At 37.8% G+C, this 24,733-nt stretch overlaps 1 protein-coding gene across 3 annotated transcripts in view; it reads left to right on the top strand.

Annotated features, from left to right (window-relative positions):
- Positions 1-24,733, top strand: part of KIF26B (kinesin family member 26B) — a 285,582-nt gene that overhangs the window by 110,378 nt on the left and 150,471 nt on the right. For 2 of the 3 annotated variants that reach the window (XM_068185364.1, XM_068185365.1), the window contains one exon: positions 9,297-9,463. In XM_068185364.1, the coding sequence (XP_068041465.1) occupies positions 9,297-9,463 (167 nt within the window). Of the gene's footprint in view, positions 1-248; positions 376-9,296; positions 9,464-24,733 lie in introns of those variants that run through there. The other variant, XM_068185366.1, reaches the window with a different exon arrangement.

The following is a 24,733-nucleotide window of genomic DNA, read 5'->3' as shown; positions in this document are numbered from 1 at the left end:
TTGCTGGCAGTTGGTAACTGATCAGAGAAATGAAAGCTTGTTTTCATAACAAATGCATTACTCCTGTACGCAGTGAAATAGAACTGTGCCTCAGCTTCAAAAATGCAGTCACTTCATTTAACTACTGCCCCACATGTACAGACAGGAGTCAGACATACTCCTCTTTTGATTGCTGCACCCGTTTTTTTATCACAATTAGCCTGGCTGCTGAGGACTCAAACAGTAGCTGATGAAACAAGGGATTACACAGAGTCACACAAAAGAAAGGCATTTTCTCTTGTAAAGTGTTACTAATCTGGTAGAGAATAAGTCAAAGTGCAAAAATATCCAATTAATTTCCAGCTGCACAGCTTTATAATGCAGCAAGATATACAGGTAACTAAGAGAATTAACAGCTTCATAGAAGTAGATTTAAAAAAAACCCAAAAACTTCTGAAATCTATAGGCAGCCTCAGCTCTCCAACAGATTGATATGTTATTGCCGTCTTCTTGATGAAAAAGGAAGCAGTTTTATTGTGTTGCTGCACAGTGCCTTTTTTTGCATTGCTAAAATGCTTAGAGACACAAAATTGAGAACAGAACCTGTCTTTGCTAGGTGATGCTCCCATTTTTCATTTGTGGAGTTGGTATGGGAATATGCCAACTGGGAAACCTTACAGTGCTGTTCTGTCAGCAGGCTTGGCCGGTGGAACTTTGTGAATGAGAGGTGTATGTGGGCCTGGCTGATGGTGCTTTACTCGAAAGGCATGGCTCACAGCCCTACAGGAGTCTGCCTGTGCCAGGTCTGCTTCACTGAGGGCCCTCTTGGGCAAGGAGAGCCTGCATATTTACACCCCAGAATGGCTATCCAGCCTGTAGCTTCCTTGGAGAGGAATAAAAAAGGCTGGCATGATCCTGAAGGGACATGAGAAAACTTTGAGGGTATTGAAAAAGGTAGTTCTGATAGCTGTTGTGGTTTTGTAACAAGGTAGAGGCCTTACCTTTCACAAAATAGTTTGATAGTTAAGAAGTAGCTAATAAATAAAATTTGCATGCTGTGTCACTCTGATTAAAGGAGTACTGCAGATTTGAATCTACTTCTGTACAGGGATTGAGTTCATTTGAGGTAGATATTTGCTGTCCTGAATTCAAGGTGTGTTACTTTGTCATAAAAGGAAGTCTGGCTTGACAAGCAGGACATTCCCCTCACAGAACCCCTCACATGCTGGCTGTGACCGATGACTGTGTTGTCCTAAAGGTGTTTTGCAATAACTCCTAGTATGATCTTCCTCATGATTTTACCAGGCTTTGAAGTGAGACTGATGGGCTTGTAGTCACCAGGGTCATTCCTTTTACCCTTCCTGAAAACTGGGACAGTGTTTTGAAGCTTTCAGTCAATCAGGACCTCTCTGGATTTCCAAGACTATTCCGCAATCATTGTGAGATGTCTCACAATGAGATCAGCCATCCACTTGAATAGTACTCTTGGATAAATCACACCAGGCCTCTTATAGGGATCCAACTGGAAAAAAAATCCCTGTTTTGTAAGGCAGAACCCTTAACATGTAAGAATTTGCGGAAAATGTCTTATGGAAAAGCAAATCACCATCATTTGGATGCCTGATCAGCCTTTAAGTAGCTGATCTTGAGACATTCAGCAATTTGTGGCAAAATTTTTCCATTTAATGAGCTCTTGAATGTGACATGGAAGTAAATATAACATAGCAACTTTGATAGGAAGATGTGCCCATGCCTGCAAAAATTTGGGTTTCATCTGTGCTGAAGAGTGCACTGGATCTGTGTTAATAATAGTGATAATGATGATAGTCATTGTCATCATTATTATCTGCTTTATAGGGGGACAAGGGAGGTGGCTGCAATAGTCAAAAGTAATCTTTTTTTTGGACAGCAGGAAGCTGGAGATTGCAATTAAACTCTACATGCTACAGGGTAACTAATTCATGTTTAAATAAAAGTAGTTTATGCTAAATCATGACTCTGATTAAATACAAAGCACAATCAGCATTCTTGCCATGCCAATGATTCCCCCTTTGAAAAACCTCACTCTTTCTAAGGTGCCTTGTTTTGTGTTTGCGCACAATCTGTGCTGTTACAGTAGCCCCTTCCGCTGGATCAATATATCGGATTTTGTGTGTGAGTTTGTGTAAAGCTGGAGCAAAGCGTGCGCAAAGATCCTCCCTGGAGTATCAGTGCTCACGATGAGCAGCGCGTTGCCTTCACTAAGCAGCTTCAGTACATCTACATCCAGAAAGAGTTTGAATGCAGCCGACGTTATGTGTGTCTTTGACAGCCTCTTTCTGGTAGAACACATTCTTCTGACAAGGAAAGGGCTATCAGGATCTGCTGTCTTGCCTTTGTTCAGAGTCTGTATCAGTAGTTGCAGTGGTCTCTGGCTGTAGAGCTTCTCAGTATTTTACTGAGAGAGGAAAAGGTCATAATCAAATGGCAGAATGCTGTAGGATTATGTCAGTGCCCTTAGCTACAGGAACTTGCTTACTGATTCAAAATTATTTTTTTTTCTAAAGGTGAACTTTGTCCTGAATAATTCTTTAAATGTGTCTTCTGTTGTAGTGAGTGATTTGTGAGAGATGCAGAGTATGTCCTTGGTACTCTGTCGTGTATTAAAAGAAAAATGACTTTGGAAATCACCACCACTTTCAAGTTGCTGTGATTGAATGGCGTAATTGTTCCTTTTTGCCCTGTGAAGGATGTGTTAATACTTTGATAGTTGTGTGGGTAGCACAAGATTTCTCTTTTTCTCTACCCCTCTGCCCTTAAAATCCAACTTCAGTTTAATAGTAGTTCAATAAACACTCTACCAGCTTTAACTCAAAACATTTAAAGCTGTATTTAACAAGGGTATTTGAAACTGACCCATTATTATTTATCTTTCCTATTTTCACATGCTAATGTCTCCCCACAACATGGTAAAATTATGAAAACGAAATCTAATAAATGTCAAATTACCCACATTTGTCTTTCTTTTTTTATACTGAGTACAAAGAATCCTAGCTGTTATCTTGTCCTTTGAATGCTACCAAACATAAATTTATGCTGCACTTTGTTACTGCATAGAATTTAATGCAGAATGTCCATGTTAGGCAAAAAGGATGAAGTCATTATTACCAGAAGGGCTCAGAGAAAATTGCTAACTTGTGGGAAGAGGGCCTACTGCTTACTGATAAATTCCCTTGGAGAGAAATGCCTTTTGCAGGTGAGGTAGAATTCCAATGTTTTCTTCATTAACTTCCCTTCTGAAGAGACTCAAGAAGTGTCAGCTCCTGCTCCGTTTCTTTTCTGATGCTGCTTCCTATAGGCAAGTTACTGTAATTCCACTGACAGTTTTACTGGCTGGGAAGCTGGTGGCTGACAGAAAACTTCAGGTTTTTATCTCATTCTGCAATCTACTGCAGCAGGACATCAGACAGTGAACTCTTATGCACTAAAGGAAGCAGACAATTTCTTTCAGTTTTCAAATCTAGTTTGTAAATTAGAGTCTTGCCTCAATGTTTAAGAATTAGTATATCAAGCCCAGGAAAAACAGCACTGCTTAGTTCTTGGGAAAGATTTGGTTCTCCATGCATGTGTAAGAAGAAAGACCACATGCAGGATGTACTGTGAGTTGTGCCTCCCACTGCTTCCCATACACCAGAAACCAGCCTCCTCGAGCCAAATGGGAAGAATAACTTTATCTTGTTATGACTGACAAGAAGCTGATGAGCCAAAAGGAGCTGGTTGGAAGGTAAAAGATTAATATTGTAGAACAGCCAGAATACCTGATTGTGCGCAATGGAAAACTTGGTATTAAGTTCTTAAGCTTGTATTATAAACAGGTTTATATTAATTTATGGTGTTTTCGGTATGCAGAGCTTTGAGAGATGTATCCTTTAGTGCTTCCTTCAACTCATCATTAAAAGAGGAGTCTTTAAGAAGAACCTTTTTCTTGTTTAATGTAGACATTTATTGTCTGAAATAACCCAGAAAGTAATTTAGTCAGTATTTATTGGGCAGAAAATTCAGTGCTGCTCTGAATAAAGAGTGGATTGCCAAAGAAGTCATTCATGAGTGTATGTGAGTTTATGAAAGAGAGCTTTCTACCTTCAGTTTCTTCTTGCTGGTGAGCTTCTCTCTTGAGGTTAAGAATTCTGGACACTGAGAATTACTTTATAGTGAACTTGAACACAGATTTATATTTTGAATTTAGCTTCAGATATGGATATATTTCAGACATTTCTGTGCATCCACTTCCTTCGTCAGTTACTGACATTAGCTAGATTGTGAGGATGTTCCTGAATGCTTCACCCCCAGAGCAATGGCTATCTCACATCTTTCATAAATGCTAACTTTCATTTGTAAGGTAATTTCAGTTGGGAGTCCTCAGTTAGGAGTTTTAGAAACATTAATGATCTTGGCTAGAAAATGCCCTTATGTAAATATAATTAACCTCATACTGCATGATGGCAAATCTTATGTACAGAGAGACTTTGTAATTGGAATGGGAAGAGAACCTATCCCGGCTGACACCTGTGGTTTCCCTATGAGCCATCTTTCCCTATGAAGTACAGAATTTAAATAATGATTTGTCTCCAGCTCTTGTTGTGTAGTGTCAGAAAGCAGTGAAAAAGGAGGTTAATGGTTGCCTTACATTCATGAGACAGTAGAAAAAAAATGGAGCCTTGGGAGGGATATCTGTCTTGTTCCATGTGCACTTAAAAGGTTTTTATTGAGGCATGAAAGGTTGCGTTGTTTCATGCTTTGTCTTTTTGTTGCTTATCCAGGCAGTGATGTACTGCCAAAAATTCTATAAAGGAATTTCTCAAAATATATCCTATTAACTGATCTTAAACCTCATGTATATGCTATGTGTATACTCACAGAAAAGAAAGAGAATTTAGGAATTGAGTCTTTTCCCCCTTAAGTACAGAAACATCATTTACTAAGAGAGATGGTGACAGTAAAAGGACAGATTTCCATGAAGTGTTCTTGCCAGGCATACGTTAGTGTGGAAAAAGAGAAAGGTGAAAAAAAAATCACCTGAGTTTGTTAATGCTCAAAGAGTAATTTTCGACTATGTTTTTTGAGCTGGAATGGGGAAAAAAATTCTCCAAGAGCTTTGGAAATGCCTGTTCTATGAGTATTTTTCCTCAAATGCATGATATATCCTGGGTGATTTACTCAAGTTTGTATATGTGTGAACTTTGGAAAACAAGGCCAGAAGAGAAAGAGCTAATTTGGTTCTGTTACTGGAGCCCAGACTAAATGAGATGGTAAGATTGCCTCCAAATCCCACTCCTCAGTTTGGCTTAATAGCTTGAATGATTTCTAGACTCTTAATCTGTGAGGCAAAAGAAAGAAATGCAAAATAACTGACATGAAGTCAGTAGTTTTTGGATATGTGAATATTCTGGGCTCCTTTCTCCCCCCTGCTTTATATGTATATGGATTGCATTCTGGGAACAATGAGGATTTATCAGTCAAATATTTTGGGCACATATCTTGGTGTCTGGTGATGTACTGAGCCTGCAGATTGACCCACGTGTACAAATTTGTGCAGTAGAAACAATACTTTGGAAAGTACTGGATATATAAAAGGTTCACAGCCTGACACAGAATTTGGCATGGCACCGCCTTTTCCCTTGTTTACACTGGCTGCATGACCAAAGGGATGTAAGGAAAAGATAGCAACAGTGACTTGAACTCTTTCAGACCTGTTAGAGGTTATGAGTGTTGCAGTATCACAAGATACTTCTGTGGGCCTTTTGCTGTGTAATGCAAAGTAGTGCTGTAGGCTTCTCAGATTAAGAATTAGAGAATGTCTGAAATACAAGTTAATATTTCAGTTTTTGTTGCTTCTAGAGACATTTCACTGTTGAAAAAATTCTACAATAGCAGAAAGTAAAAAAATGCCAAAAATGGAGATCATTTCTAGGATAGGAGATCCTGAACTGTAGCTAGGCCAGTTCTTATTTTATATTGATTTTTTTGTGTCTTGGGTATGTTCCCATTTTGGTATCCCTGTAATACAGTCTTGACTAAGAAGTATCCCTGCTGAGAAAAAGAGTAAATCAATGGAGCGCAAGGATAGACATAATGTATATTTGGAATTTAGTTCTGAGCGAGTTCCTGCTAAGAAACATTTTTTTGCCTAGGAGGATTGCCAGCATCAGTAAGAAACCAGGCAGTGTTGCTGACCTTCAGGGTCAAGAGGGTCCTTAACAAACCCAACACACTGTTTTGTGAGTGTCCATCCAGGGCACTCTAGGAGGGCACTCAGGGAATGCTGCTTTTTGCAGATATGTCAATGTAAACAATAGCTCCCTGTTTTCTGCAACAAAGCAAGTGGTGTGATTGAGCAGGAAGGAGAGCTGCTGCCTGTCCAGCAGGCACTGGTGGTCAGTCCCATAGAGATGTTTCAGAACTTCCAGTTTGAGCAGCTCACCATCCCTGTAGTACTTGGACTGTTGTATAGGACAAGTGATAAAACAGCATTTATATTATAATTTTTATATTACTGAAACCCCCCTATAATTAGGGAACAATCCCATTCTGCATCTGCCCATAGTATATACTAAAATAAGTACTTTAGATTACTAAAATAAGTTTTTTTTCCACTTCTCTCTGTTCTGTTTTTGGTACTCCATAAATACAGAATTTGTTAATATATTTGATTATTTCCACCTTCTTCTTAATTTCCTTTGTAGTTTACAATAAGAAATTGTCACCTATATAATAGACTTTATAAAATCTTCATTCCCCATTGATTAAGAAGCATTAACATTCTATTTTCTGACAAATATACACTTCTCTCTGAGTGCATAGGCGAGGGGCAGTGGTTTATATTTTTCTAAAGGAATCTCATGTCTCTTTGGTAAGTGATTATTATGGAGTGCATGTGTTTAAGAACTACTTATCCAAAAAACTCTGAAACTAAGCATCTAGACAATTTCTGGAAAGCTTGAGAGTGATTTTTCAAACAATGTGCACAATCAGTTTGAAGCATTTTATTGCTCTGAAGTTCATGTTAGACTTGTGGATGTGGACAAGGATCATCCGAAAGTCTCTACAATGGCAGAAACCACGTCACCAATGTGACATGGTTCTTATGTTGTCCTAAACACCAAGACACACAAATATTTTCCTGTTTTGCAGTTGTCTGAAATGCCTCTCTCAAGCCTCACCATCTCACAACTTCAGGGGATCTGCTGATGCCAATAGAAGTGTATTGCACTGGCTGTGGAAATTCATATTTGGAGCTGCAAATCTTTATTTGGCAGAAGATGAGAAGGTTATAATTGCAGTTGAGATAAGTCAACTCACCAACTTCTTAACTGCTTTCCATTTGCCATGGGAGTAGCCACTCCCAGTGACATTGCCAGCAATGGTAATTAATTAATGATGATCCATCCTGATTACATATATTTGCATTGGATGAACTAAGATGAGGCTAGGTTTATATGTGTACTCTTCTCTGAAGGGAGAGTTGTCTGTTTAGCAGTTGTCTGTTTAGTAGTTCCCATGGAAGGTGAGGAATTTGGTTTCAGGATAATTGAAGGGGACAGAGCAGAACTTGTGTTAATTCATTTTAAAGATAAATAGCAGTGTTATCAAGTATTGTGTGATATTTAAGGAAATATTGTTTAGTGAATTCAAGTGTTCTGGGTGCCCCAGGTGGACATATATAGGGTAGCAGGACACTGAAGAACTGTCTGCCTGCACTCTGGAAATGTAAGGAGGTATTCTGGCAGGCAGCCTAAATTCCTGCATTTTACCAGTTGTATGAGATGATTTAAGTCCAGGTTTTCAGCTATAGCCTTCTGAGAGCACTGCTCATTCTGTGTAGTGAATCCTGTAAATTGGGATGGCTCAGCATGGGAGTAACATGATGGGGGCACTTTCAGCAATCTTCTGGTTCCTCATAAAAATAGAGAGGCTAGTTTAACATTCCTGTTTTTGAGGTATTACAGTTCACTGGTCTAAAAGTATGCAAAATAAGGATAAACACGCAGATTATTTTAACTATAGCAGAATGGATAGCAATTTTCTATGAGAGAAACAGAGGTTGCATGATAGTTGGCCTAAAAAAATCTTCTTCTTTTCCTCACAAATAAAAATCAGTTCTTCAACTTTGCTTTTAATTACTGAAATGTTTAACAGATGAAATAAAGGAAGCCTAAGTGGAAAAATAACTGTAGGATGATTTCAAATACTTATTTTGATGTGCCTCACAAAGATGTTTTGCTGTTTTTGTGGTGTTAAGTAGAGGTATAAAATTGAATAGGTGAGAGACTGCCTCTTGGAAACTTCCTGCAGGGGGAGGGAAGCTATGCTCTGGATGATTGCTAGCAATAACCTGAGAGGGTTCTTTTTAGGCATATGTTGCAATTTTGTGCCATGCATTAGTGAACAGAAGCTATTTGTTATGGAAATGAGGGAAGGAGGAAAGGGAATTTGTTAGGAATTGCATGAAGAATGGGAGATGACATGACAGCATTGTAAATTTGTGTGGAGTAAGTCAAGAAACTGAATTCAAATGATTGAGGAGTTGCTTCAGTAGAGCTTACCCAGCTTTCTCTGAAGTCAAAGATCTTTCAGTTGATTTGAGGACAACTGGGTCAAGTCTGATGGAACTCTGATTCTTTTCAGACAATGAAAGGCTGAGATGAGACTTCCTAATAAGAAAAAAATGTTAGATGGGAGATCAGAAGAATGAAATCACATGATGTTTAAAACCTTTTAAGAAAGGCAATGAAAGTGAATATTAATGATCCAAATTTTGCAGAGAGAGGATAAATTGTCTAAAATCCTGAGAGACTCTCTCCTGTGCTGTTGAGTTTGCTAGAGAAAGGTCAACAAAAATGTTTAATACACTAGAGAGGTGTTATTTTACAAAGACAAAAAATGTTGTCCTTTTAATTACCCCCCCACCCCTTCTGAAGTAAAATATACATATTTTGCACAAATGTAACCTGTCTTTCTTTTATCTTGAGGTAAAACCAAGCAAGGATTATGGTTCACTCTTTCTTTTCTGTGTGGATGGAAAACCATATACATTATTGACATTTTTAGTGGTGGGATAAATTTGTCCCATTCGTATTAATGCAGACAAGGTTAGAGCTGAGTTTAAGTACTGCAGATTAGTATGAAAGCAGCAATAAGCTTGTTCACAGAGAAACAAAGAGGGAGTGAATGAAGTGCCTCTCTCTTACTCCATCTGCAGTCCGGAGGCATTGCTGGATTAGTAGAGGTCAGCCAGTGAGTTTTAGCTGATGACATTTCTGGTTTTTTTCTGTCTTCAGATATCTCAGCTTATGACAGAGACTAGTCGAGAGGGCCTGACTGAAGCAGCACTGAACCGCTACAATGCAGATAAACCCTCCCTGTACAGCTTCCCTGCTTCCCAGAGCACATATGTTGCCAGTGAAGTATCCACAGGCACCTCGGTGGCAGCATCATTTTTTGCCAGGTAAGAGAGATTTCTCAGATTTTCTTTTGCTGGACACATAATTTCTTTTAAAGGAGACAACTCCATAGTGAAGAAGGATATAATGTCAAAACATGGGTATAGGTACAGATCTATTACAAACTTGCAGGAATTACCATGAAAATGATGTTTAATCCACCTACATGCATTTATCTGTAAAATGGGATGACACTTCTACCCTCTTCTGTAAAATATCTCTTCAATGCTTGATTTGGGTTAAAATGTGATTGTGCTCCCAGAATAGCACTTGACTTTGTGACATATTTAGAGGGGTGTATCCCTGAATGAGAAGGGCCCATCCAAGTAATTTTCTGAGACAGACAACTAACTATAGAGGTGGCTAGTTCAGTTTGGTGGCAGTCTTCAGACTTCCTTATTAAAATTTGCTTCCATCTAGGGAAACTCTCAAGGTTTCACTTTCAGACTGAAAAGTTAAGGTTTCGGATTTCAGCCTCAGCCCCTGTCATTCCACTAAATTGACCTGAGGGTCTAAATTCAGCCTTGGAACATGCTTTATGTTGAATATTCAGACATCAATGAGATAAAGTTTAACTAAAAAATCTTTTGGCTATCTTGATTAATTTGTTAGTAAAATGTTTTGTAAAATGGGCATATCAGCTAATAAGTGAAGTATCAATTATCACCAACAAAAATGGTTTTTTTTTTGTACAGAAATGTGCTCTTTACAGAGCAGAATGATTTTAGCCCAGTTGAATCCTTATGTAACAAAAGACATTGAAATAATCCTTGTTTTTTTGTGCTTTTTATTAATTAGAAGATTGATTTGGGAAGAGTAATGAAATAACAGGAGAATAAGCCATTATTATAGCACTTCAAATCCAATCCAATGAGAGATCCTGATTTCAAAACATGGAGTGAACTTTGAGCAAGTGCCTCAAGCACTTTCTGATCGGCTTCCTTCCCTTGAGAGAGCCAAATTGTTAGTAATTCCACATGCTTCTATTTTATTTAAAAGGTAAATGGAAAACTTATAAAAAAGTTGTTGGACTCCGTAAATCTGGAAAAAAGATTTTCCTCTTTTATTTTTCCTCACCAGCATGAGGGCTGCATGTGTTCAATCAGTGTCATACAGCAAGTGAGTCGTGTAAAAGGATTAAGTGTAGCATTTTAGAAGGTCCAGTTGTTTGGGGCAACTCTGCCATTTTTTCTTTGCAGATGAGATGCTGCAATAGCAAATGTGAATGATGACAGTGGTCTTGGTTTGCTGCCCTTTTCTGTTTAACTGCAGGCAATTTAAATTAAAATTGCTGAATGTACACACATGGTAATATCTAGCTGGAGTGCAGATTGGGATTAGCACAAATTTTAGCATGAATTGATTTATGAAGATGGCTAAACTCATTTGTTCTTCATTGTTTCATTGTTTATGCTAAGAGAATTCATTTGCTCTTAATATACTCTGCTGAAATGTAGGAAACTAACTAAATTTACTCAAAATCCCTAGTGTAAATCATAGCATTTTAAGTAGAATTCTGTTAGCTTCTAGCTGATGTTGTGAATTCTTGGGTGTGCTTGGTCCAGCAGAGATCTCATATTTAGACTGTTTATTTTTAAATTGTGCTTAGCAAGACAAAAGTGCCTGGTTTAGTTTGGGATATTGCACAACTAGATTAATATCACTTATGTAAGTCAGTTTTGTCCTGGAATTCAAATTGCATCATCTGCTGGGAATTAAGCAGCGAATTGAAGTCAGTTGTTCACTGCTTGACCTTTTAACAAGAAAATCACCAAGTTGTTTTCCAAACCTGAATCATTAATTTTTGTTTTACATCATGTGTATCTATTTGCATTTCTGTCAAGTTGTGGTAAGAAGTGTAGGGACCTACACTTGTTGTCTAACTCATTAAGATTGTGCACTGTTTACTATGTGAAACAGTCCTTTGTACCAGACCTGTGAATTCTAAGCTTTTGCTTTTTATAGTTGTCAGTGGCACGTGGAGTAGTGACTACCAGCTATATATGCATTTTTGAATGTGTGCCACATACCATGTTTTCACAGTGAGTAAGTAAGAAATTATTACAAAGCCAGAGAAATTTGCCAATGTGAAGCTGAAGTTCAGAGTTGAAGAGTAGAACCTATTCTTTTGAAATTTGAATAATGACCTACAGTAACAGTATTTCACTCTAACTTCCCTAACAGGGAAAGCAAACCTCAGATGAGGCTCAGATATAAGTCATCTGTCATCAGGAAAAAAACCCAATTAACTAAAATACTATAGTATGGAGGAAATGTCAAGGCATCCTTGGAACTTTTGGTTGTAATTACTTCAGAAATATCAGGTGTGGAATACTGGGAGCTCATAATTTTTCTGTTGTCAAGGTACTAATAGTTCAACAGTGGCAGTCACTTGACTTGCCTATAGCTGGCATTGAGCCATGGAGAAGTTTCCTAAGGCCACAGTGACTCGCAGTGTTTTTAAAAATCAGGAGACTTATCAGATGCCTCAGTAATTGACTGTTACGTTTCATGATCTATAGCTGACAGATTTCCAAAACAGCTAAAAGGGCTGCAACTTCTGTGAATTGTCATTTGTTGGGATATTGCTGCAAGGGAACTTATGACACATCAGGATTCCCATGGGACAGTATGTGAATGCTTTAAAGGAACAGACATTGAAAACTATCCAAAGTGCTCAGCTGGTAGGCTTATGAATATTAGATGATACAGGTATGAATAATGAATTTCTAATGGTAATTCAGACATAGAAACTGAATTTAGTCAATTGTGCTTTTAGTGACAAGCACTAAATTTGCCTTTTTGTTTAGGACTATCACTCATTTTTATCTCAGATATGCTTCAATCATGCTAATTTAGCAATATTCTTGCTTCTTACCAGTACACATTCATGATGAGAATAATTCATTTAGTGAATGTGAAATAATGTTAAGATTCTTTACTCATAATGACTCGTTTACAGAGCATTTTAGAAATTTTTTGCATTACTTAGTTTCTGCCTCCAGTTTGGATCTTTGTCCTAAGAAGCACAGGATTTTTGGGCCATTGCAGCCTAAGGTGTGACAGCCTCTTGCCTCATGTCCTCCCAGCACAATGTAGGAGTGTGTCACCCCAGCTAAGGGATTAGTAGATTCCTTCTTCCCCTTGTTTCCCTGGTGTCTCTGTGAAGCTTTATCAGGCCAAGGGGCATAGTAATTTTATTCCTATCTATGCTGATTTCTACATAGAGAAAACTTCTGGGACTCTGACTTCAGCTTTGGCCTGACTACTCTGTAAATAAACCTGCCCTTCTGAATAAAAACTCTCTGTTGTGACTGGGCTGTAGAGTTTTAGTAGTCTCTCTGAGGGTGATAGCATGATGCAGGAACTAGAAGTCAAAACTGGACCAGAACCTTTCTGTTGTCCATGGCAATACTTTAAAGTTTTTGGGATCTTGTTGGTGTTCCTTGTTTTCCCCATCACAGTAAACTTGCTTTATTGAAGAGGAAGAACTTGTCATCAGAGCAAAGGAGAGACATAAAAGCTCATTTCACTTGAGATGTAAAAAAAGGTAAAAAAAAAACTTTTGAGGAGGAGATATTTTTGAATGTTAGTCTTTAAAGTTGTTTTCTATTACTAGTCAGGAAGTGTAACAGTGTATTTGGAACAAAAACCTGCCTCAGTCTGAAATCAGATATAGTCATATTTGGATTAACTGAGCCTAATGGGAATATAGATAATCTTGAGAGTAGCCTGAAAAATCTGTTCTAGGGATCATTTTCCATGTCTTTTTGCAACTGAACACTAAAGAGGACCACACAATGCTACTGCTCTAGACTTTGCAAGGCATGTTTTTCAAACAGAATGTCCAATTTTTTTAAAAAAGCTCTTACAAGCTCTTATTTAAAAAAGCTCTTATTAAGACAAAAGAAGAATAGAAAAACTTAGTTGCATGTATAATGCATACACAGCTACTCAGTGTGGGATAAGCTCAACTTAGTTACCTTAATTCTTGGAAAAACTGCTGGTGACCTTTTCCCAACTCATTCCCCATCCCTTTGTGGTAGGGCAGCAGGGGAGGAGGAGGTGAGGCAGTGCACTGTGGCCAAGGGGTACAGTGAATGTTGTGTTCAAAACACTGCTGAATATGCCACACGTTTCCCTTCCATTCCAGAGAATCCTTTTAGAATATTTAAAAAAATTCTCTTGTATGAACTACAAAGCTGATATGAAGACAGTATTTGTGGGGGCCTCTTATTAAAGCTGCTGTGCTGTTTTGGTTACTTAGCACTCCAGAAACCCTGGACTCTCATGTCTCCCTGTTTTTTTGCATGCATGTGGAAAACTTCATTTAATCACACAGCTTTTGATGTTTGCTGTTTTTCCTTATAGTTAGTCTATACAATCTTTGTGTATATGTCTGTTTTAAAGCTCAAAGGAATCTGGAAACAAAGGGGCTTTCCCCTAAAGACTACTGTGTATTGTAGGCACACCATTATAATGTCTTGTCTTGAGTTTTTTGGAGGTCTGGGGAAAGTTTACAAAAATAAATTTTTCCTGGCATTGCAACGGAGAATTTGTCATAACATGCACAGGAAAAACAGATAAGAAACAGAGGCAGCAGCTAGTAGAGAAGCAATGGGTTGAAGAAGATATTCTTGTTTCATGGAGCCCAGCTTTGGCATGGGAAGGCCCACAGGAGAAACACTGGATTTGTGGCTGTAAGGGGTGTAGCTGAAGCGTACCACTGGCAGATGTGAGAGCCAGGTCAGGAATCTGCTGCCATTACTCCTGTGCCAGGGGCAGGTGCACATCAGGCTGTGCAGGCACACCCAGGGCATTGGAGCTGCAGAGGTCTCAGAGACCTCTCAGGAAAAAGCCTGCATCTGTGAACATTGTCAGATAGTGAAAGCTGCTTCTCTGTGCCTTTCTAAAGAATATTTTAGTCTGAACAGCAGATGACTCAGGTGATAGTGTTTCTTCATCAGTTGCTCTTTCAAGTTGCAGTGGTTCCCTAGTTTGGACACTGCTTGGGAAGTTCTTGAATTTAAATAGTTGTCACCTCAACATCCTTAAGCGAAATTTCTTTTCTGAGACTTGCATGAAAACACATTTTGGTGTTTTGCTGTCTGAACTACCCAGAATCTTATAGGATTTTCTTTCATTAGCTGAACAAACTAAATTTAACAGTTAAATTGTGGTAAGATTCTTGGACATTTTGAAGAACTGTATATTAATAACTCTAATCAGAATTTCTGACTCTTTTCCCTCATCCTTATCATATACTGCATAGGAAATACATAAAAAGAATGTTAAGATAAAAGATCCACAGACTATCTTTCAGCAGGAATGCTGGCAGCAAGTTTGGAAACATCTGTAAATCATTTCACAAATATTTCTACCTTCAAAGCCTGTCTTGGGCTAGCTCGTGGGGGAAATTTTAATCACAATGATCTCAGTCTTCCTGAAAGACCATGAAACATTTAAAATTGGCACCCAGGTTTGAGTGCACAACTTCAGTGGCTGATTTTTCATACTTGCTCAACATTACTTGGTAACACAAGAGGTCTATCTTCATAGCCACTGCTTTTCTGTGCTTCCTGTTGCTGTGAGAGCCCTAACAAACAGGCTGTTTCTGCTTTCTGTTATTGGTGTTATTTCATGTATATAAATTAAATAGTAGTCAAAAGGGAATTGTGACTCTTACGAAGCAAAAGAAATGTGGCAGTTGAGGCATAAGGAATACACTTTTTTATGTTTAGTGTAAACAAAATGAAAATATCTTGGTGAGAAAGACTATAAGAGTTACATGCAAGAATAGTCAGTGTGTGGTAGTAGAGACAATGATCTGATATGCAGTGAAAAAATTAAGACTTAAGTGCCACATCTGGAAGAGGGAAAACAAAGGTATTTCAATGATCTCTAATTTTGCACATGGTAGTTCTATCTTGGGTTCCAAACAATTTCCAGTGTTTTTTTTTTTTTCTTCAAAGTGGAGACATTTCCCATGACACTTTTGTTTGAATCAGTTCATGTCATTTGATTAAAAAAACCCCAAATGCTTAACAGCAAGATTCCAGAGTAGCTCCATTTCTAACAAGAATTGTGTAGGGTACATGTCTGAAATAATGGTGTCTGAATCCTTGCATATTGCATGCTGCCTGTATTTAAACAAAAGCTTAAGAAAATGTATACACTCTTTAGAACTGGGTTGGAAATCTGGTTAAGTTGCCACTGGGCTGTGAACAAAAGTCATTTGAATCTTTATGCCGATTACATCCTCTATATGTTGGTTGCAGATTTTTAGCTTTCATTCACATCTTAAAATACAGTTAATAGAACTTGATTTTTAAATAGGGTTTGAGGAGTGACCCATGGAGCTATAAAAAGAAATAAGCTAAAACTATGCTAGATTATCGTAGAATACTATACTTGCAGGGGCGTGCCATCTGCTTAGCCTCAAAGCATCTAACTGATGAAAAGGATGTAAATCATCCTCATGTTCTTAGTATCAAAGTAATCCACTTAAGGTAAACCATTCTCTGTATTTAAAGTTAACAGATGTAGTTTTCTGGTCTAAGCATGTTTTAAAAATATATCTATTTAGAAGACTCTAAAGGAAAAGGTTCCTATCCAGGAACAAATTATTTGCCATTGAAGAGAGAAATTAAAATTCCAGCCCGTGAAAGGTATGTTACTTTGATATTATGTCTTTATTGAAATATGCTACACTTGCTTCTATGTGCTGCACAAGGCAAGTATTTTCTGACCTACACTTGCCCCACATATGGTTTGTTTTGTATTGATGGCAATGGTAATCACTAAACAATGTTGTTATTGAAGTAGTCATCAAGATTTGCAGTTTCTTGTGCAACTGGCCTTTCACAGTTTTGAGAAAATTTGCCCCTTTCTCCCTTTTCCTTTGTAAAGTTTTGAGATATAATGTTTCTCTGTGATGCAATGAATATCTGGTTCTGTAAAGCAAAGGACACATTCTGTGGAGTTTTTCCTGCTTAAGAGATTATCTTAAAATATGGATGTCTTGTCTCCTAAGTATAATTAATTTTATTATTTTTTTCCTAGTATATATTGCCTAAAACCCAGAATCCCAGCTTTTTTCTGATTCCTGTAGGAATCAGTGGTGTTTAGTTACAACCTTCTGTTTCTGTAAACCTATATTTTGCAGCATTTTAATTTTTACTTTCTTAGATACACAAATTTGACCTTGTGTCTGGAATTCATTTGTCCTTTTAATTTTTACATAATCAGTCGTGTTCAGTTTTTAAATTAAAAATTGCATCTTTGAATACAATGCATTTATATATACTTTTCTCTCCTTTTTTTCTATCTGCTTATTTTCTCAAGTACAAATCCATGAAAATGCATGATAACCAAAGACCCATTTACCTAGTAAGCAAACCCCTTCTGTCTCTCTGAGATCCTAGTCAACAGCTGATTATATTACAATGAAAGGGGCCAGTAATGCAAACACCTACTTAATCTACTTCATGCAATGTAAATGCTTTGTAGAAGCTCTAAGTGTTATGTAGCCTCCACCAGGGCAGAAGGAGGTAACCAAGACACTTCCTGTGTTCAGTAATTAGCAGTGGCCTTTGTCCCATGTTCTGAGATGTTCCCTTAGCTTAAGGTTTGCCTTGTCAATTTGTACCTCACTGATTGCTGCTGTTACAGATAAGAGGCTTTAGGCCTGTAAATGACTGTGCTGGCCCATTCTTGCTGCAGCTCTCATGTCTTAGATGCCGTGTACCAATAAATAAATGCTTTGCATGCAGGGAAGAGAATGGGATGATCTGGTGATGAGGCCCTGATTATTTTAGTGGTTTGTTAAAGAAGGAGGTAATTTTTGATGGATTTGTGTTCATAATTTTTCTAGGTAATTTCAAGCATTGACTACAAAAGTACCTAGGTGTATGGAAGTTGAATTCCTGCTGCTCTCCATACACTATGCTAAAACAGAGGTAACTTCTTTTCCACTTCTTGTCACATCTTATGATTTCCTGCTGATTTAAACAGATTGAAAAGGGGGAGGCTAATTAAGCATAGGTTTTGTCTTCTAATTTCTAACAGGGCTTCTTGAGTGCCAGAATGCTTGCTACCTGAACATCCGCTCCCTGCATTGATTTAGAAAAACTTAAAAGGAACTAAGGTTATTTCCTTCTTTGACATTGCCTTTCCCTGAAATCTGACATGTACATTGAGAAAAACTGCTAGCAGCATATGCAATAATCCCTCAGCACCTGTTACCAAAGAATCCTGGTGTTCCATCTTGTTTTTTATTCTTAGGGCAGTGGAAATGAAAATGGTCAGCATTAATCTTTTGACTTTTAGTATAGTTGTGACTGCCAACCATAGTATAGGAAACCTCATGTTGATTTACTGTTTTGCATATTTCTTGCTTCCCTTAAACCTTGCCATAAGAGTTCTGATTTACAGTGTCTCTACCTTGATTTGTGGGGTGAGAAGGATGAATTGATGTAGTTGCACTGTCTATAGCAGAAAATTATATGCACCACCAGTTGTTTTTTCTCTCAGTTTTTAAAAGCAAAATAACCTTTGCTCAAGGAGATCATAAATCCATAGTAATGAGACTTTTTCCTAAACATCTGGAAGTTCAGAGTGGCAAACTCTTATTCTGATAATTTCTTTCCTGTTACAAGTACTCTTTTAGTGCTGCCCCAGCAGCCTTGAAATTCAGCTGTGCTTTACCTTGTCTGTAGCGTTCTCCATCACATGCTCAGTCAGTGTTTTCTGAACCTTGAGAGCAATCTGTTCAACTGCTGAATGACTGGCTTTTCCTTACAATTACCAAGGAATACCGGCCATTTTACTTTTCCTTGCTTGTAGAATAAAAACCCAACAAGAAAATGTTCTGAAATGTCAAAGTATCTGTTTATTGCCACATAATCTCAAATTAGGTAGACAACTGACGGCAGGGCTTGTATATATTTATCTCTGTGATGTGCTTATAAAATATAAGACCACAGTGCACTTGTATATATGACTAGGTGTCTCATAGCAAACAGATATTTAGAACCTCTTTGCTCAACTGTAAATTGAACATGATGCCCATCTCACAGCTGCAGTTCATTGGCATGTTTTGGTCAAATACTTGGTCTCTTCTGAGTTACTTCAGGAATACACAAATGCAATGCATGCAGGACAGGGACTCCAGAGCTTTCTGCCACACATCTTGATTTGACAATACAGGTTGCCTTTCAGGAGACAGACCTGTTAAAGAATAAAACAAGAAATGAATGTACACATTCATAAGTAATTACAGGAACATTGCAACTAACAGCTACAATTTTCCCTGTGAATGCATTTCTTGAGATTTTGTGAGTTTGGGATGCAGCTTTAGGGATTTTTGTATGATTGGGGAGTTCTAGAGGCTTTTACTTCAAGTGTGTTTTCTGTTGTTTAATAAGGAATTTTCAATGATATCTTCAAAGTGTTTACAGGGTCTGTCTCTTCAGCTGTCTATTTTCAGGAAATCAATAGAGACTTAATTTCTTTAATATCTATGTTCTTCTGGTTAAAATTGGACAGTGGATTCAAATCTCCTCTTAGAGTCTAGTCAGAGATTCATGTAGGTTGTATATTAGTACTTTTTTTTTTTTTTAATAACCAGGCTAAAGAACTACTGCTCCTAACTAGTGATGTGGTCTTTGGTTTTATCAGCCCAACAGTCATGAGAGGAAGGAACCAAGATAGTTACTCTGTTGTGAGAATTACATCAAGAACCTCTTTGAATCTAAGAAAGAATGCTGAATAAGTGAAAACTGCAGAAATCTAGGCAAAGACAGAAAATACATTAGCAGAAATTATAGCTGGTTTTTTTTTTTTCTGAATACCTCTTTGTATGTCCTTTCCTACAGCAGCATCAACCTTGCATTAAGACACAACTACTTTAATGAGCTATATTATGTTATGGAAATACCTGATTTGTTGTGCTAGGTGAGAGACAGTTAAGTTATGTTGAACTACTTATTTCTAAAATCTGCAAGATAGCACTATTCAGAGATTCCCAAGGGCCTCATGGCCTCTAGTTCAGATCACTTAATTAGCATTAGGCTTTCTGTGTGAAACTTGCTTATTCTGATTTATTTTGGTTCTCTCAATAGTGTTTGTGCTCCAAAGCTAGCATTTCTATCAGTCTGAACTATTACCTGTCATGAGTGAGATACAAACCATCAGGAAGAAAAAAAAATTTTCTTGAATCTCTGAGTTATGAGTCTTTAGATTGTGTAGGGTTCCATTTTTTTTTTTAATTTCTCTCTATACTCATGAAGATTAGAAGTAGACTTGCATAATGAAAGCTGAAAAGAGTATTCCTGTGATTCCACAAGTTAAACCTTTTATATTACAGAACTCATGAAATAATGTTGAGGGCTGATAGAAATAAGAATGTATCTTTTCCATCAAGCAATGTATGGAGATGGGACCAGAAGGAAAGAAAACAAAACTCTGAAGAGGAAATAGAAGTATTTCACTAAATCATGAAGTTCTGAGAACACCAGGGAGGTTATATGCCACTATTTAAGGCAATACTACCTTTATTACCTATTCAAGAGTTTAGTAGGACTGTCCAGGTCCCCATAAAACATGCTGGACATTACATTGATGCAGGGCAAGGAGGAAAATTTCTATGATGGGATACAACAACAAAAAAAAAATATTGCCAATGAGTTTAGGATTATGGAAAACATATGTTGGTAAAACTGGCTTGAAATGTTACTCCTGAGGTGATTGCATGTTCAGTTAATAAAGTACAACTGATACAATACCATCTGGATATATCTCATTGAGCTGTTTGGTTTAACACCCTGTGAGTTCTTGATTAATACATTACAGCAATATGAAACAAACTGGGAATGCATTAAATAGATGAAACTAGATGAAATTCTGTATCATGTTAAATGACTTTGCTCCTGCTGGGATCCAGTAGTGATACAGAATTCCATAGAGCATGAAATGGAAAAACATTGTTAAACCTTTCAAATGGTTTTGGGAAGATGGCTAGTAACAGTGATCTGTGGCAGCCACAGGTGTCAAATGTAATGTCATAGAACCAACAAAGAATGTCGACCATACTCATAGAAAAGAGACCAGTGGACTGAGAAGTGGCTATTGGAAAAGATCTGTGTCATGATTTTAGTTGCATATGAGCTCATAGTGGGACACTGTGGCCAGGAGGGCTAATGCAGCTCTCAAATATCTAAGAACATATGAAGAGAGGCTGTGAAGAATTAGCTCTGTATCAGAAGTAGAAATGGCCACTGATAGAATACTCTGCTTAATTCTGCTGTTCACAGTCAAGAACGATGTTGAAAAAATGGAGAGGGCTCTGGGAAGAGGCCCTCAGATGATTAACAGTGTAGAAACCCTGCCTTCGGAGAGCTTGACTTAAGTTTATCAAACAGATTTACAGAGAGATTTGTTGACAGTGTGCAGGGAACCTCTGCAGGGAACAGAAACGTGATACAGGAGGACTTCAGTCTAGCAGACAAAAGCATGTCAGGATGTAATGGCAGGAAGCTGGATCTAGACAAATTCTGAATGGTAATGAAATGTGCATGTTTAGGAAGTACATTTAGTAAAGGACAATGACCTGCTGAAGTGAACAAGGGCAGCAAACAACAAATAGTTTTCTTTTAGAATCTGTGTTTTAAATTAGAATTGATATTTGGAAAAAAAAAAGCTGAAGGTAACCACACTTTGTGTGGGCTCAAAGAGTTTTGTGTAGGGAAGATCCATTGCTTTTGTTATGTGGGAAGCTGCATTAGAGAGTCATAATTGTCACACGTAATAATCTGGGAAGACATACTCACTTGTGTGTGAAGGTGCAGCAACAAGGAAAAGTATTTCATCTGCTCTTTCAGACAGCAAGACTGGAAGAAAGCATGAGAAAATTTTGCCATGAAGAAAGGAGTAAACTATTATTTTTCTCAATTTGTATAGGAATTATTTAAATGTGTTTTAATTGTAAGGGTTTTTTTGTAGATGAACTTCAGAGGGTTTTGCTTGCTTGTTTCTGTTAAACTGCAATTATCTGTGATTTTCATTTTCGTGCTTTTATGCAACAAGATGTGGAAATCTTTGTTTTTTCATAGCTTCTCTGGGCACACGTCTGCTGTAGTGGTGCATTGTTTTCCTGTTCCTTTGAAATTCTGTCTGTTTCTTGTCAGTTACAGAAAGCACCTCAGCGTATATATCATCGGGGGATAAAAAAGAAAAAGCCTTCCTAAAGTTATAAAGGCTTTGCTTCTTCCTTTGCCTCTTGGATTGAGTATGTCAGTCAAAAAAACGTGATGGTTGTTTCACTCCTGACACAAGTATATGTGTAAAAATCGTGAGAGTGGGAAAAGAGCATCTTACTATATTGACATATAAATGAAGAGTAGAGTTTAGCAGCAAAAGCTGAAATAAAAGCATATTGTATCTGAAGGCAAATGCTTTGGGGTGAATGTCTATGCTTGAAAATTATTGAATTGAAAAAAATAGGCAAGCAAAAAAACCCAACCAAAACAAATCCCAGCTGTTCCACTTGATGGCTCATAAAATCTGAATAAAGTCCTTCAAGAGCTTTTTTATAGGAAGATAGTACTTTTTGTATGCATAGTTGTGGTAGCATCTGGTTCCCATCTTTGGGAATTCAGAGACTCCACAGGCACCAACATGCTGTCTGCTGCAGAGAAGCTCTACAACACAGACAAATGCTGCAGACCAGTGTGCAGTATGTAATGTGATATCATTGTCTGCAAGCTGGAAAGATGTTGGGGAGGAGGCAAAACCTTAATCAGTAAATTTTGATTAAGGAAAGATGTAGGAGCAGCCCTGGCATAAAATTTCCTTTGTTCACCTGTGGAGAGTGGACTGATAAGCTGGCAACACCTGAGTCAATAAGATTAATCAGTCAAAGAAGGTAAGCTAGGCATACCTACGGCAAGAAGGGCCAGAGAATTTTCACAGAGGCTGTGTCCTTTACAGAGGATTCAGACAAGGGGATCAATAAACTAACTGTCCACAAATATGAGCAGGGAATACAAAGGACCTTTTATGAATAATCTTACTGAATTTAGTTTCAATGAGAAAGGAAATCAGAATTTGTCTCAGGTATTTCTGGCTCATCACATTTGTCCTTCTAAAGCTGCCTTCTTTCTAAAAACAGGACCTGTGTGTTAGCAGTAATCACACTATGACATTATGTGAACTTGTAAGGGTAAGTAATTAAATAAATAAGAGTTTGTTACACATTGTTGACATCTAGTATGAAAGAAAGCAAAATCGTTACATTGTCTTGAACATGGGCACAGATACAGCACTGAGTTTTTTCATTTATATTGTGCTCAGTATATTGTTTTCACTTAATGAGTAGTAGGAATGAGAAAATAGAGAGAACATATAAAAAAATTGCTTCTCTTATGGCTGGTGATGGACTCAACCTCAAGGAGAGTCAAACCCAATATGCCTGTGAGTACAACTCTGTGCTTGAATGAAGCTTACCTTCATGCTAGGACACAGCTTATACACACACATATACACACACACACACACACACGCGCATATATAGACAAGGAAAAAGTGGTAACAAATATATGTTGTGCCTCCGGTAACCACACTATATTGTATGAATGTCCTGGAGTTGTATAGTGGCCAGGAGATTTGTGCACTTCTTCAGAAAACTGAAGAACTGGGTTCTCAGCATCCCTGAACCTGAAAAGAATGAAAAACGACAGCTCATGCATCTCAAAAGAATGTCTTTAAATAATATGCAGGGGTGGAATAGGTGCTTTCTCTTGTATTAACAATAATGTCAGGTGAGATATGGAGGGGGAGGAGTGCAGGATCCACAGGGCCACTGGCAGTGAGTGAGAGAGAATGAGCCCTTCCTTAGATGCGGAGAGCAGGGTTTAGCAGGCGCTTTGGCTTCAGTTCTCTTCCTCCAGCAGCCACATCTAAAAGAAAAGAGAGGTGTTGGCTCTAATTGGTGACTTTGTGACTAAACCCAGAAAGAAATTGGTGGCTGTGACTCCCTTTTTCCACACAGGTGCCTACTTTTGAGCTACAAAAAGAGCTGTGATCTAGGAAAAAAAACATGTTTTCAAAAATGTCTGTCTTCAGTGCTCCCTGTAGGTCAGTTTATATGTTTGCAGCACAGGAAGCTGGGGTGGCATTAAGCCAAGTGCCATAATCTTCTCTGTGTATAGAAATTAGGTTTTAACTCTCCCATTAATAGAGTTGCTTAGAAGTTGCCATGCATAAGGATGGCAACTTCACCTAGGCTGAAGTTTACACCTGGATATGAAGAGTATGTACAGACTGAAAGTTTCAAGTTTAGCTTGCACTAAAAATGACAAGTGCCTTGTGCATACAAAACAATGTATTCCTGAAAGAAAGAATTCAAGATTGCAGAAGAGGTCAGGTTTCCAAGAGTAGTGAGATGAGAATAATTCGGAACCATTTTCAAAAAGTATTGAAGTGCTTAAGAGCTTAAGTTACAGTGACTACCACTGGATTCCAGACACCTGCAGACATAAGTAACTTCTGAAATGGTACCTGTGAAGCAATCATAGCTTTTCAATACTTTCAGGAGACAGCTCTTACAGATGTGTTCTGACTCAGATTTATCTCTGGTTTTGCCATAAAGCACTATTCTTTTATTTTGGAAATTATGTTTATATTTAATTCCAAACAAATCACTACACTTAAACCCCAAACACGTTATACATTATTTTAGCTCCAAGGGACAAAATCCTAAATGAAAACAGATCCTTTTCTTTTTCTTTATGCCAGCTCTTTGTTTAGTAGTATAGCAATTGCACATACATATTCCAGATGTTCATGGAAACAAAATTCCTCTTTAATTTACAGCAGAATCTGGTTTTATCTCTTGCTGGCTTTGTATTTGTCAAAAAAAAAAATGTTTAAAGCCTTATATGAAAATATCTATAGCAGTATTTTGCATGCTTCTTAAAAGCTAAGGTTTGTAAAATCACAGAAAAATTCTGATTGGAAGACATACCTGGAGGTCATCTTGTCTTCCCTGCTCAGAGCAGGTCCAGTTGCATCAGGTTACTCAGGGCTATGTTTCATGGAGCTTTCTATCTCTGGATGGGCTTTCTAAAATTCTGAGGCCAGGTTCCAGTGGCTGGTTCTGCTTGTGGAGGAAAAAGGTGATCTTTATGTATAATTTGGTTTTCCCATGTTGCAATTTGTGTCTTTTGGCTCCCATTCTGACCTTTTGCACCTCCAAGAGGGATTCTGGCCCTATCTTC

Source organism: Anomalospiza imberbis, chromosome 3, assembly GCF_031753505.1.
Source record: "Anomalospiza imberbis isolate Cuckoo-Finch-1a 21T00152 chromosome 3, ASM3175350v1, whole genome shotgun sequence".
NCBI lineage: Eukaryota > Metazoa > Chordata > Aves > Passeriformes > Viduidae > Anomalospiza > Anomalospiza imberbis.
This window is presented reverse-complemented; position numbering and strand designations above follow the sequence as displayed.